At 39.9% G+C, this 18,159-nt stretch overlaps 1 protein-coding gene across 1 annotated transcript in view; it reads right to left on the reverse strand.

The window, feature by feature from the left end:
- PPP2R3B (protein phosphatase 2 regulatory subunit B''beta) overlaps nucleotides 1-4,266 on the reverse strand; it is a 45,306-nt gene extending 41,040 nt beyond the window's left edge. Inside the window, exon 1 of the mRNA XM_041468448.1 lies at nucleotides 3,909-4,266. Within this exon, the coding sequence (XP_041324382.1) occupies nucleotides 3,909-4,256 (348 nt within the window). The 5' untranslated portion in view covers nucleotides 4,257-4,266. The remainder of the gene's footprint in view (nucleotides 1-3,908) is intronic.
- Between the last annotated feature and the right edge of the window lie 13,893 nt (nucleotides 4,267-18,159).

Genomic DNA, 18,159 nt, shown 5'->3' on the forward strand with positions numbered 1-18,159 from the left:
CTACATTTGTGATAAGGGTTAGAAGAAATCTACAGCAGTTATCCTTCTAGTTTGAAAGTTACAGACCTGGAATTTCTTCAACAATACACTCAAAAATATTTGTGACTTGACTGCTGAAATTTTTTTACGTCTCTAAATTTTTGTTATTTTAAGCATACAGTACATAGAAATCACAGGCCTACTTGCAGAATACCAAGGGCTAGCTAGCAAGCACATCACATAACCAAAGCGACCAGAACTCTGCAATTAACATGTTTAAACAATGGGTACAGTCAGATCTCTGCCTCACTGTGAATGGCACTATGCAAGTGAAGCAAAGTACCCCCCATAAAGGAAAAAATAATCCCTAAACAAACACTGTTTTGTTTTCATTTGCATTAAAACACACTGAAAGATGAATCTTCATGGTAGAGCTTTGAACAGGTTTTAAAATGTGCTTTTGGATTAAGTCAACAGGTTACTCTTAACATGGCTTTAAGTGACCTGTTCAGATGAAAAAAATCCATAAAGACCATGTGGGTTCTTTCATTATTAGAATAAGTACTTTTGACTTGCTAATCAGGGGAGGGCTTCAACTCTCTTGTAAGACAGCAAATTCTCCTCTTACAAGACATCAGTGTTTCAGCAAAATACATGGCAACTTCTGAATTTTGGATAGAAGTATAACCCACAGGCTTCAATTACAAGCTAAACTCTGAAAAAAAAGCAAAGATCTCCTTGAATACAATAGCTGACAGCTACAGTACATTTAATGCTGTTTAATGGTTGCCGTCAGCACACCACCTTCTTTTGATCATATGCTACTGTTTAACTGATAAAAGATTACACATCTAATTAGATTCTAATTAAGAATGCTTCCTGTTCAGAAAAACATGCTTTGCTAACAAGTACAGAAACCTGTAGCATGAAAACGTTGTTTTCCTACACAATCATATTTACTTCCTGGTAATTACTTAAAAATGGTTTTCTGTTACCAGCTTTATTGTTTGGTATCCTTCAAAAAAGTTGCAGGAACATTTTAAGAAACAGGAAAAGAGGCATACAGCAGCTTTACCCATAATCAAATGTAGTGATTTAGCTCAGTGATACCAAAAATGTATCATGCCAAAGTAAGTTAACTGCTTGTATGCTGCCTTATGAGACTTGCAGTGCACAGTAAGAAAAAGTTTAATAAGATTGCATAAGTTAACTAGCATAGTCCAAAAAGAAATAATTCTTCAGCTCTTTATGACTGGATGTAAAAGCCTTTTCCTAACAACACCCTCATGCTCACAGAGCTACACACATTAACTTTTACCATTTTCTAGGACTGCTATTTAGAATTTAAATCTGTATTATGTATGTAGGTCCAGTATCTGAAACATTTTCTTCCACTTACAGAAACAAGATGAGGACCTCAAACTTACTTAAAACTCATATGAAGTAGGTAGAACCATTGTGGCTTGATCTGAGAAACATAGTAAGATGCACAACAGCAGATGCAGTAGTTTTGACATTGTGTGAAGTAGTTTGTGGAAGAAAGTGGGGTACATTGTACTTTCTATGAGAAAATACACTGTCATGGCAGAACATGCAATTCTTGGTTGCAAGAACAGCTGCAAATACAATTTACACTTAGAGATTAAGAAACTTTTGGATGAAGATTGAATTTACCTAAATAATAAAGCTATAAATAAATTTCTCAATGCTTGGAAATTCCCCCTCCCCAGTCTACTCAAGCAACCAACAATCTAACTCCTCTAGATTCGCTCTCAGCACTATACAAACAATTCCAATTAAGTCAAGGATGTTATTATTTATTAATCTATTCAAGTTCTTCTTTACGGGATTTACTTCAAGTAATCAACCAAGACATGTGAAGAGAAATTACAATACACAAGTTAGTGATCAAGTATAGTAAATAACAGTGGGTTTTAACAAAAACTCTGCCTGCTTTTATCTGATACAGCAATAAACTGAGCATCTGTTGACTGGCTTTCTGCATTTCACTAGAACAGGAAATATAACAGTGTGAGCAACAACAAAAAAGTAAATCAATCATCGTACCCTGCTGTCTGACTGGTGAATATACATAAACACAAGTCCCTATTATTGTAAAGTCAATCTAGACAAAAACTGGACTGGACATGTGGTGTTTTGGAACTAAGAAGTTGTCAAACTTGATTTGAAATTAGTATTTAAGAAACCAAGAGGTCACTTCAGATTAAATGTTTAAGTGCAAAAGAGTCATGCTGTTACTCCCATGGGTTAAAAGGCAAGTCTATACACTCAATGCATATCAACAACAAACAATAAATAACTGATACTCTTAAACATCCCAGCTTTATCCTCTACCCTTACCCAACTGAGCAGGCTTCCCTGGGATACCAGGTTTGGACACTGCAATAAGTTAGATACTAAAGTATATAGGACAATTGGGAATTACAACTTCTTAAAATTTTCCAGTACTATTAAAATGTATGAATTTATAGTCCTATAGCACAAACAGCATAAAAACTCTTTGAAGTCCTTATGAATGTCGTGAAGTTCAGCAAGGTCAAGTAGAAGGCTCTGCATCTGGGACAAGGAAATCCCAAGCCAAAGACAAGCTGGGTGGGTAATGGATTGAGAGGAGCCCTGGGGTGGAGAACTTGGAGATGCTGCTGGATGAAAAGCTCAACATGACCCAGCAATGTGCACTTGCAGCTCAGAAAGCCAAATGTCCTGGGCTGCATCAAAATCAGCCAGCCAGCAGGGCAAGGTTGCTTCTGCCCCTCTACTCAGCTCTGGAGAACCCAGGCTGGAGTGCTGTGCCCAGCTCCAGGATCCTCACCATAAGAAGGACGTGGATCTGCTGGAGCAAGTCCAGAAGAAGGTCATAAAGATGATCACAGGGCTGCAGTACCCTGCCAGAGAAGCCAGAGTTGGGGTTGATCCACTTGGAGAAGAGAAGGCTCTGGGATGAACTTAGAGCAGCCTTCCAGTACTTAAATGGGACCAACAAGAGAGCAGGAGAGGGACGTTGTACAAGGGCATGTAGTGACAGGACAAGGGGAAAGGGCTAAACTGAAAGGGTAGGTTTAGACCAAATATTATAAAGAAATTATTGAAATTCTTTACTGTGACAATGGTGAGACACTGAAACAGGTTGTCCAGAGAAACTGTGCATCTCCCATCCCTGGGAGTGTTCAAAGCCAGGTTAGATGGGGCTTTGTGCAACCTGGTCTAATGGAAGGTATCCCTGTCCATGGCAGGGTGGCTGGAACTAGATGGTCTTGAAGGCCCCTAGCAGTCCAAACCATTCTATAATTCTATGATTCTAGGGTCATTGATCATACATGAGCAATACTTAACTTTGTCAGTAATGACAACATTTTCTATCCAGTTTTGTTTTTTCTTTATGAAAAGAGCTAGAAACTAGATTGAACTGAATTGCAAGCTTAAAAAGAAGGTTTCAGGTTGGGGGCAGGGTTGTCATCCTTGCATAGAGGACATTGTCTGTTATAAATAAAGAGCTCATTAGGAAGGAAGTGCTGAGTGTACCATGCAGTACCAAAACAATTACTTTGTTAATATGCAGATCCAGTGAAGCCAAATTTGAGTCTTGTACTAACAACAGTGCCTGGTATCATTAGACAAAGGAGTATTTGCAGTCAAGGCAGTATGTTATAAAAGGAATGCAAACACAAGGACATAAATTCATCCACAATTAAATAGCAAGGGCTCAAGATAATCTTATGGAAACTCAGGCCACCTATCCACTAACACTAGTGACACATAAATATTGGTATTTTAGGTTCAGCGCAGCTGCTTCACTCCATTCCTGATACCTCCTCTGTGGAAACTATTTACTTACATAATTTGCCAATACCACAAACACAAAAGTCAGTTCCATTTAAACAAATACATCTAATAAGAAATCAACTTACTTCTTTGGTCCCTGAGGATCGGCGTGTTGCTCTAACATTAGAGATGCTCCTTGAGCTAGCTGGAGTCGCCAATGGAAGAGTAGTAGAAAGCTGAGGAGGACTCAAAGACATCAAAGGCAGTCTGGTATCTCCTAATATGCACTGCTTGTAATTGGAATTTTCACTGGTGAGGCTCTCATTTTTACTGTTTCCTGAATCTGCGTTACCAAACTCAGTTTTCTCCTTATTCTTGATTCTTCTCAAGCAGTCCTTTAGTATTACCTGAGTTGCAGGCTGACTCAACCAGCACAAAAAGAGTTCATCCACCTTCATTTTCACTGCAGGTTGCAGAACTTTTCCAGGTGACATTTTCTGCCAGTTTCCCTGTTTTGTTGGTTCATATTCAAAGTAAATATTTGACAATCATATAAATATTCCATTCACCTTTCAGTGTTTCACAGGCATTATTTAACAAAGTGTTAATATTTATTCCCTCAAGATACCAACAGAAGTTGAGAATTGTATTTAAACATGTGACTTCAACAACATTCTATAAGTGTAAGCCACAAACCAGTCAGAGTCAATTCCAATAATTTCTTTTAAATAATGGATAACTTCTTTTAAAAGCATACTGTGTAAATGGTGGAGACTAGAGAACAAGAAACTGCACTTGGGCTTTCTCAAAGAGATAGCTAACAAATATTACAAATATCTTCTAAGAATATGTGTTAAAAACACATGCATTATGAAAAACAGGACTTGAAAATACTTATAATTGAACATACTAAGAAGTAAATATCTAAGCAGTTCATGCTGAACCCTGGTGATAAAACAAATAAGATTTAATAGCAAGTTTTTCAGTCAAGAGATTTAGAACTAAGACTGAAGGCTCAATTTTCATTCTGAGGTTGTGATACGGATTCGACATCTTGCATCCCCCTGTGTGAGTGATTCCCAAAGCCCTGTCATTTGGTATTGTAAAAACCTCTTATTTGACATTCACTTTTGCAGTTTTTCAAAACCAGTGTAAATCAAGAATTGCGACAGTGTGACTTCAGGTTCAGTTACTCACCTGAAACAAACAGGTTTTTGGTGGTGTTTTTGTGTTTTTGGGGTTTTTTTGTGTTAGAGAGACAGAGGGCTGGAATGAAGAACTGAGAACAGAGCCAAAGTTACTATAAAGATTTTCAGCATCCAATTACTTCATGATTTGGTACAGTTCAAATAAAAATCTATGCTTCCTCACGTTTGTGGTTTTTTTTAAAGCCCTTCACAGAATTTAATCTATATGCATAAATCACATGATAAAAGATATATGATTGATGACCTTAGACGTTTTTTCCAACCTAAATGATTCTACATACAAATACTTGGCTGAACAAGCCTTAAAACAAGCACTTCAGTTTGGAAACGAAAAACACCCAGCAAGCAAACATCCTTTTAAAACCTAAAGCTCATCCTCGTCCCACGACAGAACTAGAAGCCTTTTAAAACTGCACCGCCTAAACTTCCCAAACAGCTATAACTTCGCAGTTCAGTTATCCTGTTTCTGAAAATGAAGTCGTTTCCCTAGTTTTTTAAGCTGAACACCTTCAGGGCGCTGTTGGCTGTGCTCAGCCATCCCCGCCTGGACAGAAACGGTGCTGGGCAAGGAAGGGCCAGCCCGGCGCCGCCCCGGCCACGGGGAGCCGGCGCTGCAGCCACAGGTCGCTCCCCTCGGACGAGCCCCGCACTGAGCCCCGCACTGAGCCCCGCAGCAACGGCGGCGGCAGCTCAGGAGCGCCGTGACCCCACACCACGGGACAGCCACACTCACCTACCCCTGCCCCTTCCCGCCGCCGCCCCTTCCCGCCGCCGCCGCCTTCAAATGCGCGCCTCCTTCCGGCCCGGCCCGGCCCGGCCGCCGCCATCTCGCGAGAGCGCGGCCCTTCCGCCCCGCGGGACGCGGCCGCCGGTCGCCATGGCGACGGGCCTCTCGGGGCCCTGCCCGAGCCGCCGCCGTGCCGCCGCATGTGCGCAGCTCAGAGCTCTGACAAGGTCTCGGCGTCTCTCGGCTGCTCATCACTGGTTCTCTGAGAGCAGCTGGCAAAGTGATGAAGGGGCAGAGTATCTCCTCAACAAGTTTGCTGACGGCGCAAAGCCGGGAGGAGTGGCCGATACTCCAGAGGGCTGTGCAGCCCTTCGGAAAGACCTCCACAGCTTGAAGAGAGGGTCAGAGAAGAACTGTGTGAAACTCAAGAAAGGCAAATTCCTCCCTGCCCCTGGGGAGGAATAACCCTGGCACCAGCACAGGCCGGGGCTGACCTGCCGGGGAGCAGCTCTGCCGAGAAGGACCTGGGCGTCCTGGTGGACAGCAAGCTGTCCCTGAGCCAGCAGTGTGTCCCTGGGGCCATGGCCAGTGGTGTGCAGGGATCTGTAAGGAAGAGCATTGCCAGCAGGTCGAGGGAGGTGATCCTGCTCCTCTGCTCAGCCCTGGTGAGGTCCCATCTGGAGTGTCCAGTTCTGGGCTCCCCTGCCCAAGAGATGTGAAGCACCTGGAGAGGGTCCAGCACAGGGTGACAAAGAGAGTAAGGTGGCAGGAGCATCTCTGTTGGAAAGGCAGAGGGAGCTGGGCGTGTTCAGCCTCGAGAACACATGACTGGGAGGGGACCTTATTAATGTGTATAAATATCCAAAGGGGGGGTGCTGAGGGGATGGATCCAGACACTTCTTGGTGGTGCCAACCACTAGAACATGAATGAGGCAAGGGCCAGAAGCTGATGCACAGGAAGCTCTACCTGAATATAAGCAAGAATGTCTTTACTGTGCAGGTGATCACACACACTGGAACATTGCCCAGATTGCCCAGAGGGGTTGTAGAGTCGCCTTCATGGAAGATGTACAAGAACCATCTGGATCACTTCTCTGCCACGTGCTCTAGGATGACCCTGCCTCAGCAGAGAGGTTGGATCAGATGACCCACTGTAATCTCTTTCACACAATTTATCCATTCTGTGGTTCTGTGAAAGTGACCTGTTTCATCTGTTAAATGCTGTTCGAAGGAGAACAGTAAATGCTCTTTCTACACAATGGCTATGGTTACCACTAGTGTTATGGGATTGCAAATGATAGGATGAAAGAGGAGGTGGAGGCAGTAACAAACAGAATGATAATCCCCTTACTAAGAGAACGATGTGTGCCAATCTGTTTGCAGCCCTTTTTGTACGTATAAAACATACACTGGGATTTTGTGGTTGTCAGCTTTCAGGGACACCCCTTTGAGGCTCGCTGTGTGCACTTATCAGTGGGGCTTAGGTGGTTGACCATTGGCCCTTATAGTTTTTTTCTTTGGTGTTTTTTACATCAGCAACTCATTGGTATTTTTATATCAGATTCCCTACTTCCACTGCACTGATTTTTCCTCATGTGGCTACGCTTCACTTTTATTAATCCATTTTACATTCTGCCAATTCCTTTACCAGCAAAGACACTACAGATTTATGACAGGGTATTATTACAAATTGTTGGAACATTAATTCTGTGGAAATGCAGCTGTACTGAAGATGACACCGTGGTTTGGAGGGAAGACTTGAAAATGTAGGCAAGAGTAAAATAGGGTAAGTGAAGGAATGGGCTTGCTTTCTCAATTTTGGAAGCTTGTAGAGAGGACACAGAGATAAGAAAGGGCTTAGAAGAAGCAAAAGCCAAGATGTTGTGAGAGAAATCTGGTACAGTCCAACACAATTACATTTAGGTAATACCAGAATGATATTTTGATAATAACTGTCATCTGGCAAAACCCAGTATTACTCTTCTGAGTACATCAGAAGGCTTTAGCTTCCAGCTGTAGACACTGAAATATATTTTCACAAATCTTAAAATGAGATTCTGCACTTAAGAAGACGTTGAAAGTTCCTGAGGGAGTCTCCACTTTTTGAAGTAGGGTAGTATTCTGTTTCCTGCCCATTGGTTGGTGAAGTTAGAAAATACGATTTTGCAAAGCCACAGTGGACAAAATGGCATTTTTTTAAACTGGAGTAGAACATTCAACATAACACAGCGGAAGCAGATGTCAAAGTATGGATAAATCTGTATATAATATGGAAGTAGCTTTTAAGTAGAGAAAAGAAATTTAAAACCCTGTGTTATGGATGGCAGCAAGATTTTTGGCGGAGAACTGAAGGGCTGAATTAAGAAGACTGATAGCAGAGCAAGAGACATGGAACAAAGAGGACTTTTAAAACATTTTGAATGCCTTTGAAGCATTCCTTAGTGATGGTGTAGCCATCTGTTGATTGACATGTTGAAGACAGGTGGGAAGAAGGGGATCAGAGATTGACTTGACAGAGTTGTAGAGTTGGATATCATCTGCAAAGAGATGATGCCCTTTGTTGAAACTGGCAATGAGATCTCCCAGAGGAACATTAGAAATAAGAAAAAAAGAAATGAAAAAAAAAATTCTCTGAGAGATGCACACAGTCATAGTGTTCTCTCATGCATGCTAGTGTAGATTCAAAGCAATTCTAGCTCTGGCTTCATTAGACTGTGTCATGGATAACATTGGTGTGAGAGAGGAATCAATTCCACGTGCCTTCTATTAAGCGGAGTACACTTTGGGCATCCTCATCAGGTTGTACCAGTACTGCAATTGAGACAGATGTTTTGAACTTGTGTCTGAATGAAACAGGTCTACTCAGCAGTGTATCTAGTGGTAAGGGTGTGTTTTTATAGAGATACAGGGGCTCAAACTTGGCCAAAAGTGGAGAAATACCTAAATTGAACCTATTTATTCAGATCTTCCACCAAGAATTGAAACTTGAAATCCTTTTTGACTGCTATTTCCTTGTTCTCGCTTGACAGTGAGTACAGAAGCTGAACCTTTTTTACATTGCTTTCAATGTATGGAAAACAAAAATCTGTTCTAGTGTCTTACCATTTTTATGAAATTTATCCATCTGGTTTAAAGATGGTCTCCTTTAAAAATCCACTGAATAATTATTAAATATTAAAGTACTGAGCATGCAATATCCAACTGATACCTGAAAGTTTAGTGATGGAGTCACACTTGGCATTTCTGTAAAAGACACAGACTATGCTTTAGGTAAGGCATTTGTTTAATAAGTGCAAGAGAGTGGTGCATTGATGTAATCTGAGCAATAATTAATTAATTCCAATTCATAGCAGGAATGCTTGGGCCTAACAGCCCAGTGCAGTGGTGTTAGTACACCATGCTGGTGTACCCGTGCAGCACAGTACCTCCCTCCATGTGTGTGTGGAGGTACTAACCCCGGTGCAGAAACTGAAGAGCCACATCCAGCTCTTGTTGGCTGTTGCCTACAGCTCCTTTCTGACCTTGCTTCACTAGTGTTTACTCAGCAAGTGTGATGTTAGCAGTACTGCCAATGTATGTTCCTGGCTAAACATCAAAGTCTTCCTTTGCCTTTATTTGTCATTGTGTACAGTGACACAGGGCAGTGGTGTTCATAAGCAATATTTTCATTCCTAAGCAGAATTTTGCAGTGACAGCTGAGCTTCTTTCTGATATCCTTGAGTCTGTACAACTTAGACATACAGGCAATAAAGAGGTGTCTCCAATTTCTCTGTACTAATGCAACATTTCTAAGGCCTGATAAATGTTATCCAGAGGTAGACATATAATCTAGACCAGCTGTAACAGGACTTAAAAGTGTTCCTCTCCACTACTTAATAAGAATCTCAATCAGTATTTGAGGTATACATAACCACATTTTAGAAGTCTAAAGTTAAGCATAAATGTGTCTAAAGGATAAATGCTTTTGGAGTATTATATTTACGTGCTTGCACAGGGCTGTGTCAGATGTACTCTCATCCAGTCTCAAAAGCAGAGTTATCGTCCTTAAACAGAGTGGCAGTTTGAGGTGGAACACGTGCCTGAGATCAAAATACAATTCACTGCACAAGCTTTCTGAGTCCTTATTCTGGAGCTTTTCATGTGCCTTTGTGCTAGTTTATCTGAGGTAGGGTTAACTTTCTTCACAGGAGCTGGTATGGAGCTTGCTTTGGATTTGTGTTGAACATGGGGTTGGTAATGGAGAAATGTTTTTGGTATTGCTGAGCAGGGCTTACGCAGAGCCAAAGCCTTTTCTTCTTTTCCTACTGCCATGCTGATGAGGAGACTGTGGATGCATGGGAGATTGTGAGCCAGGACAGCTGACCCCAACAGACCAAAGGGATATTTCAGACTATATGACATCATGATCAGTATATAAAGAGGGGGGAAGAAGGAGGAAGAGGGGGATGTTTGGAGTGATGATTCTTGTCTTCTCAAGTCACTGTTCGGTATGATGGAGCCCTGCTCTCCTGGAGATCACTGAACACCTGCCTGCCCATGGAAGCAGTGAATTAATGTCATTGTTTTGTTTTGCTTGTGTGCATAGCTTTTGCCTTTCCTCTTAAACTGTGCTTATCTCAACCCATGAGTTTTCTCACTTTTACCTTTCCGATTCTCTCCTTGATCCTGCTGGTGGGAGAATGAGTGAGCAGCTGTGTGGTATTTGGTTGATGGCTGGGGTTAAACCATGATAGCTCGTCACTCAGGAAAGAGAACTACAGTACCTCTTTTGAATGCTGCTTTAAGGGCAATATTGCATTTTGATTAGGCTTTTGCTTTTATAATGTTTTTATAATGCTTTTACTGACATATTTCACAGCTTTGAAATTTAGGCATGTGAAGTCCAGTTCTAACCTATATATAAGCACTAAAATTACTGCGTCCTGATTTCCTAATGTGCTAATTTAGTTGGAAGCAGGTGTGCTGAGTGCCTCTGACAAACCAGTCACTTTTATTTAAATTGTTGTAATTGAAAATTTTGGCCAGATGGGTTCATTGAGGTTGTGCTGCCAAAGTGATGTCCCTTGTAAACCTGCTTATGGTATGTAGTCAGAGGAACTTCAGGGGAGTGTAAATGTTACTTTCCACTAAGTGAAGGATAAAGTCTAACATACTGTCACTTGGATTCCTAGTCCTGGTACTAATTTGTGGGGGAATGAAGAGATGCATGCCTTATTATGCTGCATCATTTAAAATGAAGATAAATATTAAGAAAATTGTAGTAACTGGTAATCCATTGAACTGTGTGCTCATACCAGCTAACCATACCACTCCATCCTTTCTTGCAGCAGCTTACCAAAAATAGACCTGGAATGGTGAACTATAGGTCACATGGCCTCCAGAAGTAGCATCATAAGCAGGCAAAAATATGTCAACAATGCTGACTTGGTGCACATGTTTGGCAGCCAGCAATGTTCTCTGAAGAGCCTAATATTGAGATGGGAGGCTTGAATTTTCTCTGTCTCCTACCACCTTTGAGGTAGAATACTGCAGTAATATAGGATCTGCTTAATAGCTTGCTGGTGCACAACTCCTTAAGAACAAATAAAAGATTTAATTACAAATTATTTTGTAAACTGCCAGCTTGTGTCATGAGTAGAGGCATTTAAACATCCTGTACTTGCAGACACATTTTGTTTCCTCCTTATCACATGCACCATGTAGTTAGAATAAGGCCTTGTCACTGGTTCTCTCCTTACCTGAGCAGTTGGTTTAAAGCAGGAGTATTACATCTCTGCAAGAAAAAAAAAAAAAAAAATAGAGTATAAAATGTTGATACTGTAAGAGCAGGTGCACTACAAGCCAAAGAAGAAAATTGATTCAGCAGTTGTTTGCCATCATGTTTTTAGATTAATTCCTACTGCATATCACTGCAGGGCTCTAGCAATGAGCAGTTCTTATACATTCTACTGAATTACTGTTCGTGTGTTGGTTTTTTTTCCACAGGGGCCTTGAACTGAATGATGTTTACAGCAGTCCAGATGTGAAGGCTGGTTCTGCATTAAGTCACCCTGATCTTCTAATCCCAGGTTCACATACTTCTAGTGCTGCATTTTATCCAATAGTTTTATCTAGCATTGTATCCAGGTCACATGGAGTTTATGGAAAACTGCTTGAAATGCAGTCTCTGGGGTGGTGTTTAACAAGGTGTGTGTGAGGATGTTTATGGGGTGTGAGAATGGGAGTCCATTCATTCTCCACGTCGAGTGTTACTGAGCCCAGTTCTCTTCTAACCTTGTCCTGGTGCAGTCATTAAAGGAGAGAGAAGACTCTGAGCTCTTGTATCCAGCAGCCTGTAATGTCTGCCAGCTACTTGTCTGCTACCATGCCCAGGTGCTTGGCTCTTGCATCTCCATCACCTGGCTAGGACCCAGTCTGAAGAACTGAGACCTAAACTTGTTTTGGGATGGAATCTACTTTACTTTGTTTCATCAGAGCAGTCTTCATTAGATTATCAATGGGGCAGTGTAAAACAACGCCTCTACTCTTTTTCTACTTTGGCAGTTCTAAAGACATATAAATCATGTAAGGGACAAGTATATTTTTATTACTTGGTATCCACAATTGTTTCTGTAATAGCATGAATATTTATAGGGCAGGGTCTTTTGAATATCCGTGTACATAAATACATGCAATAAATAGAAACTGCAGTAAACCACAGAATTTTGCCAGCTACCACTGCTCTAATTAGCTCACGGAACTAAATTAATATAGTTAGTTGTTGGATTACAATACAATGAGAAGTACACACCTAATAAATCACATTGTTTTTATTATTATTTGCTAAGTATCTGCTGCTTGAGTAATGTTTTACAACTTTGACTAAATTCACCTTGTGCTCCTCAAAGTCAGTAGCAAGATTTCCAGTTTTCATAATGCTATGAGATCAGACACCTATGCTCTGGGGGGTTTAATTCACTGCTGCATTACTCCATTTACAAGATCTGATCTGTGATTTGACCACTATTTTCATTCAGCAAAACTAAAAGATTAACTATTTCTAAATTTATGAGCTAATTAGTACACTAATACAAACCACATTTATAATTTTCCTGAGTTTGCTTAATCCTTCTTCATTATGAAAGTCAGTTCAGATGTCCGTAAAAGCTTACAGGAAAAAAAAAAGCAAAGTATTTGTTTTCATTTTCATTAGGGAAAAGTGAAAATTCCAAAAGATTCTGGGCAGACAGAGCCACATTCTTTTGCTCTCATTAAAGTCCTTTTAGTTACAGTAGTTAGAGGAGGAAAACACTGTGCAGCTCTAGGCATATGTCTGCAAGGTTGCCAACACCAATAATTTTATCACAAGTTTAATAAGATTTAGTGTTTTTCTTATAAAGCTCCAGAGTCCCATGATTATGTAATAATGTTATCTTCCATTAAACATGCACATTAAAAGGAGTCCTTGTAGTTGCAAAGAAAGTATTGGAAATACAAAATTATTGGTTAAAAAATCCTAATTAAAAAAAAGAGCCCCAGATTAATTTCTTTAAAATCAAGGTTTTAGAGGCAATCTCAGATTTTGAAAAATGTTTAATAATCAAAATATTATGTCAGTAGTGGCACTAATTCCAGCGGCATTGCTCTTAAAGTATTTTTGTATAGAATCTGGTGCTACTTTCTTGGTATTTTTCTCCTACTCTAGAAACTTCACTTAAGACACAGAAACCCTACACGTTTTTCTGATTTAAGTGCATCAGAATGCTGAGACGTAGGGTTAAGAGTTGGCTACATATTTTAGATATTGGAGCCAGACAGCAATTCAGTCTAATAATGTGCATGTCTACTATTTCCTGAAAATTTGCTGGTACATGACCCTTTATATGCATATATGTGACCCTACAACAAACTCTTTTATGTGGTGCCAAAAAATGGCATTAGCTTCAGCTGCTTTATTAAATTGCTACCCAAGCTGGCAGACATTCAGAGCGTATCAGCAGCTCAGGCATGCTGTGCCAGCTAACATGGGAACCTCTGCTCCTCTCCAGGCTCACTGGGGTTAGCTCACAGACCAAGAACAAAAGCCTCTTGCGTGCTGGGCCAGAGTATTTTGCACACTGTCACAACCATGTTTGTCCTTTGGTCAGAGAGGAGCACTGGAGGGACACTAACAATGGCTGTCTGAGCTGCTTTACTTCCCCAGTCCTCAGTGAGGCAGCATATCCAGCAGACAAGGAGTCTGGCTTTTAAGAAGCATTTAGGAGATAGGCTGCAGCTGTGATGAACAATACTGTTCCCAACTAAATATTCTGTCCCAGAGACAAGGTTAGAGAAATAGTCCCTGTAATTAACATTTACCTTTTAATACTACCAGCTGAAAAAAGAAGTGAATGTGACAGCAATCAGCAACTGCCAAGTTATAGATCCAATATGGGACTATTATGGAAATGAGAAAAGTGCACACTGGAAGAAGGCAAAGCTTGAATAATGTTCCAGATGATCCTGGGCAAAATAATTGCAGCTAAAGAATGTAATTTGAATGTATGAAGAATATTCACAGTGGCTAAATTTATCTGGGTGATGCAGACTCCTCTGGGCTGGAGCTGGTTTCCTGATCTGAACTGCCCTCCAGAAGAGCCTTGGTTGTTGGTATCCCTTGGTTATGAAAGTTCCACCATGGGGCTTAGTGGCCATAGGCTAATATGGCCTTTGGGAATAGTCCCCATGGTAACATGAAACTAGTTTGTATCAGTATTTCAGTGCTGCTGTTTCCTGACTTTTAAGCACTTCCTCACATAGCTTGACTGTCCTGACTCAGCCCTTCTGCAAGGACTGCTACCAAGAACTCTTCTGCAAGGAACAAGATTGGAATGCAACTTTTCAACAAAATTAAAGTATTTTTGCTAATTTTCCTTTATACTGTGTAGTAAAAATTGCTGTCACATGTGTCTTGCACTTCTAATATACCCATAGATGTGTTCACAGAAGACATTCCAAATAAGTCAGCAGAAGTAAACTCATGCAGAAAATGTCCTTAGTTCTGGACCTTGAAATGCAGATAATAGATTAGTCACAACTATGCACTTGTTTTCCATCCTGTTCAGGACAGAGGACAAGCTTCTACTTGAATTATTTGAAAATCACGTGCTTAAATCCTTTTCTATGATATCTGAAATTAATTTTTGTGTTTCTGGTTATATAACACACTCCAAACTTTGTGTATCTAATTGGTATCTATTAACTATTACTTATAAAATAGTGCATTTTAATTATTTATATTCCTGCAACTCCTGAAGATGTAAGGGACCTGGGAAGAGTACTTTGGCTCTTATTTTCTTGTTCATCCATGTACCTGTTAGTGGCTTCCATTGCAGAACCACCCTTAGACCATACGGTGGTGCATGTAATGTTTGGTTCCTAAATTGCTCTTATGGGAAAAGTTGAAAAAATGTAATTTTTTTTTTTTAATCTGGGGCTTGACTGAAATGAATATATTTGTGTGTCTTCTTAGGTCCAGCTCTTCTCTCCACAACTGCTGGTGGGTCACAGGTTCTTGCTAGCATTCACCATTTTCTGTCAATATCTCTTAATTTAAGAGTTAGTTCAACATTAAGAGCTTTAACTTGTAAGTATTTCTAAAAAAATAGCCATTTCCTTGATAGTCTGAGCACTTATCCTGCTCCTCAGAGTGCTTCTGTGCATACTTTTCCCACTTGCCTCACAGGCCATCTTTACCCTGTGGCTGTGAAGCTGCAAAAGCTGATAAGGCAAACTCCACTCATAGGTTACTTAGAAAACATAAATTCCCTGTGAGCATGCCCAGCATCATGCAGAGCTCTGTCTTTCCCCAGGGGAAGATCAAGTCTGAGCACTGCTTACTTGTGTGGAGGAAGGAAAATTGATGAAAAATGTTCTTCCCCAGTTCTGAAGGTGTGACTGCCAGGTATGGGGAAGTTTATCTGAACAGGAGTTCCCTTCATCCTGCTGTCCTGGATAATGCCTGTGCACCAGGTTCATGTGTTTGAGAGCAGAAACATAGAGAAGGCACAAACTCTAGTACAGTCAGTAAGGGCAGCCCAGGACTTATTTTTAGCACAGTGCCTTAACATTTAGGTTGCTGCATCACATTTTTAATTAAGTGTTAGTGGTACATTTAGGCATTCCTTGTGGTTTAAATACTCCAAATAATGAGAAAATAAATAATTGGAATACAGTATTTGAAAACCAAACAGCATAATTCCATGCACCTCTAGAAGGGAGGAAGGTAACTATTGATGGAATTTTTAAACCAAACTGAATTTATGCAGTATCATTATACTCTTCCTGGAGACATCTTGTCCAAGCCCAAATGTCCAACTAAGTTTCATCAATAGTGTGGTGCCAAGCCGGCGTTGTTCAAATCAGTTGTTGTTTTGGGGTCGAACTTCACAAGTAGCAAGAGGATTTTCCAAAATTAAATGATAGTCCTTTGGAAATAATGAGATATCTGATGACATTATTTGACAAAACTTTCAGGGATGGAAATGAAACATTGCAGTGGTTTAGTATATCAAACAACTTGAAGTGATTAAAAGTGCTGTGTTTCTTTCTCAAAAAGCATTTAAGACATATTAAAATGCTTCAGTAACCCACGACTGAACATTGCAGGCACATACTGAGAGCAGGTCTGTTTTTCCCCCAGTTTTGTACTCGTTCATCTGAGCACTCTTACAATGATGCCTGCATTTCCCCCAAAGGTGGCTGCTTTTCACATCTTCTAACCTACATAAATTCTTAATGTTTTACTATACTTTTTGCGGTGGAGATGTTATTGGTTAGATAATAAGAAAAAACCCCAGTTCTACCATGTAATGTGCATTTTTTGCACCTTATGAGAATATTGAATAGACTTCATTATTTTTTTCAATACAAGACTGAATTCTACCATTTGATTACCTGAACCAAAAGCATTTCAATTTGCCATCCATCACCCTGACCAGTGTAAAATGCTGAATATTCAGATTAAATTGGAACTTTTTTTCTATGAATAAGGAATTTGATTCAATTCTATAATATACAGTGTCTCTGGGGAGAGGAAATTGAGCTGAAGGTCGCTGAAGGCAAGTGAGAAAATTGTATTATCCAAATACAAAATTCTTTTTCTTATCATCAAAACCTGAAATACAGCCATGGGGAATAAGGGGGTCAAGAGAGAATTCAATTAGAGATGAAAATGGAAAAGGTGCATTTTTCAACTTACCTTTCATTTTTCCAAACAAGTGGCAGCAGTGAACTGTATAGGGACACTGAAATATTTGTCAAGCAGTTTAAACTTTTTTTTTTTTTTTAAGTACAAATCAGAAAACATCCTGAATCAGTTACAAAGAGATAGTAAAAGTCCATATGAACGTGGAATGACCAATTCTTCATAGCCTTAACCATTGCAGTTTTAGCATGTTCAGCAGTGGTGGGGAGAGGTAATGAATATCTAATTATGACAATTTGTATGGATAAAATTGTCTTGTTCAGAAAGACTTCTCAAATGTTTGTAATCAGTTTCCTCTCCACGACAGTTTGTGATAACAATTTCTGCCCTTTCCCCTCCTTAATTCCTAATTTCAAGTAATAAATGTTCAAAACCATTGTAAAAGTGTGATGGAGTTATGCCACAAAGATGCATAATTTTCTCTTTATTTTGAAGTTTCTCTTTATTTGTTTTAGTGTAGATACCAAGCACTTATGAAACAAGCCAGACCTTGCTCAGTGTGGGCACCTGTGAAACACTAACAATTACAGATTCAGGCAGTGGTTTAGTCAAGAGCTGCTGAGCTTGCTCAGTTCTCAACTGCATGGCTGGGATCACTGCACTGTGTCTGCAGGGCAGGAGGTCTTCTTAAAGGCCTCTGAGCTAATGCTGAGGATAATGGTAGAGGAAAGGAGATTTCCAGTGAGATCCTGGAATGCTAATTTATCAACTTCATAAACTCACTCTGTAAATTACAGACTGATTTATAAAATCAGCTTGAGATATCTCAGGAGTTCTTATTCTGTGTCTGTACTTGTTAGTTTAGTTTGCAGTCATTTCCTAAACATTTGTTCTTTCCAAGAAAAAGTCACTATGATATTTACAGAAACCTTTCTGTATTTGGTAAGGGATTATTAAAAATAATATATCATTACATATCCATTTATGGTCTTTCTAGTTGGAATAGATGGTGTCATATACAGCCAAACATTCAAATGTATTTTAATTCTAAAGAGCCTTTCATTCATATTGAAACTACCGGTTCTCAGTTTGGTTTTTCTCCAATGTTGGCTAAAATTTAGTGAAGTTTTTATCATATTCTACAAAAAGTAATTTGAAAGTGTTGTTACTCTTTAAGACAAAGGCAGTCATCTCTGAGAAATTGCCTGGAAAGTAAATCTTCAAACTCAGTGTAATAATTAAAATATGATAATTGCATTTTTGGTGTATTTGTAATACTATATAATTATTAAGTTGTG

This window comes from Pyrgilauda ruficollis, unplaced genomic scaffold (assembly GCF_017590135.1).
Source record: "Pyrgilauda ruficollis isolate IOZ18807 unplaced genomic scaffold, ASM1759013v1 scaffold22, whole genome shotgun sequence".
NCBI lineage: Eukaryota > Metazoa > Chordata > Aves > Passeriformes > Passeridae > Pyrgilauda > Pyrgilauda ruficollis.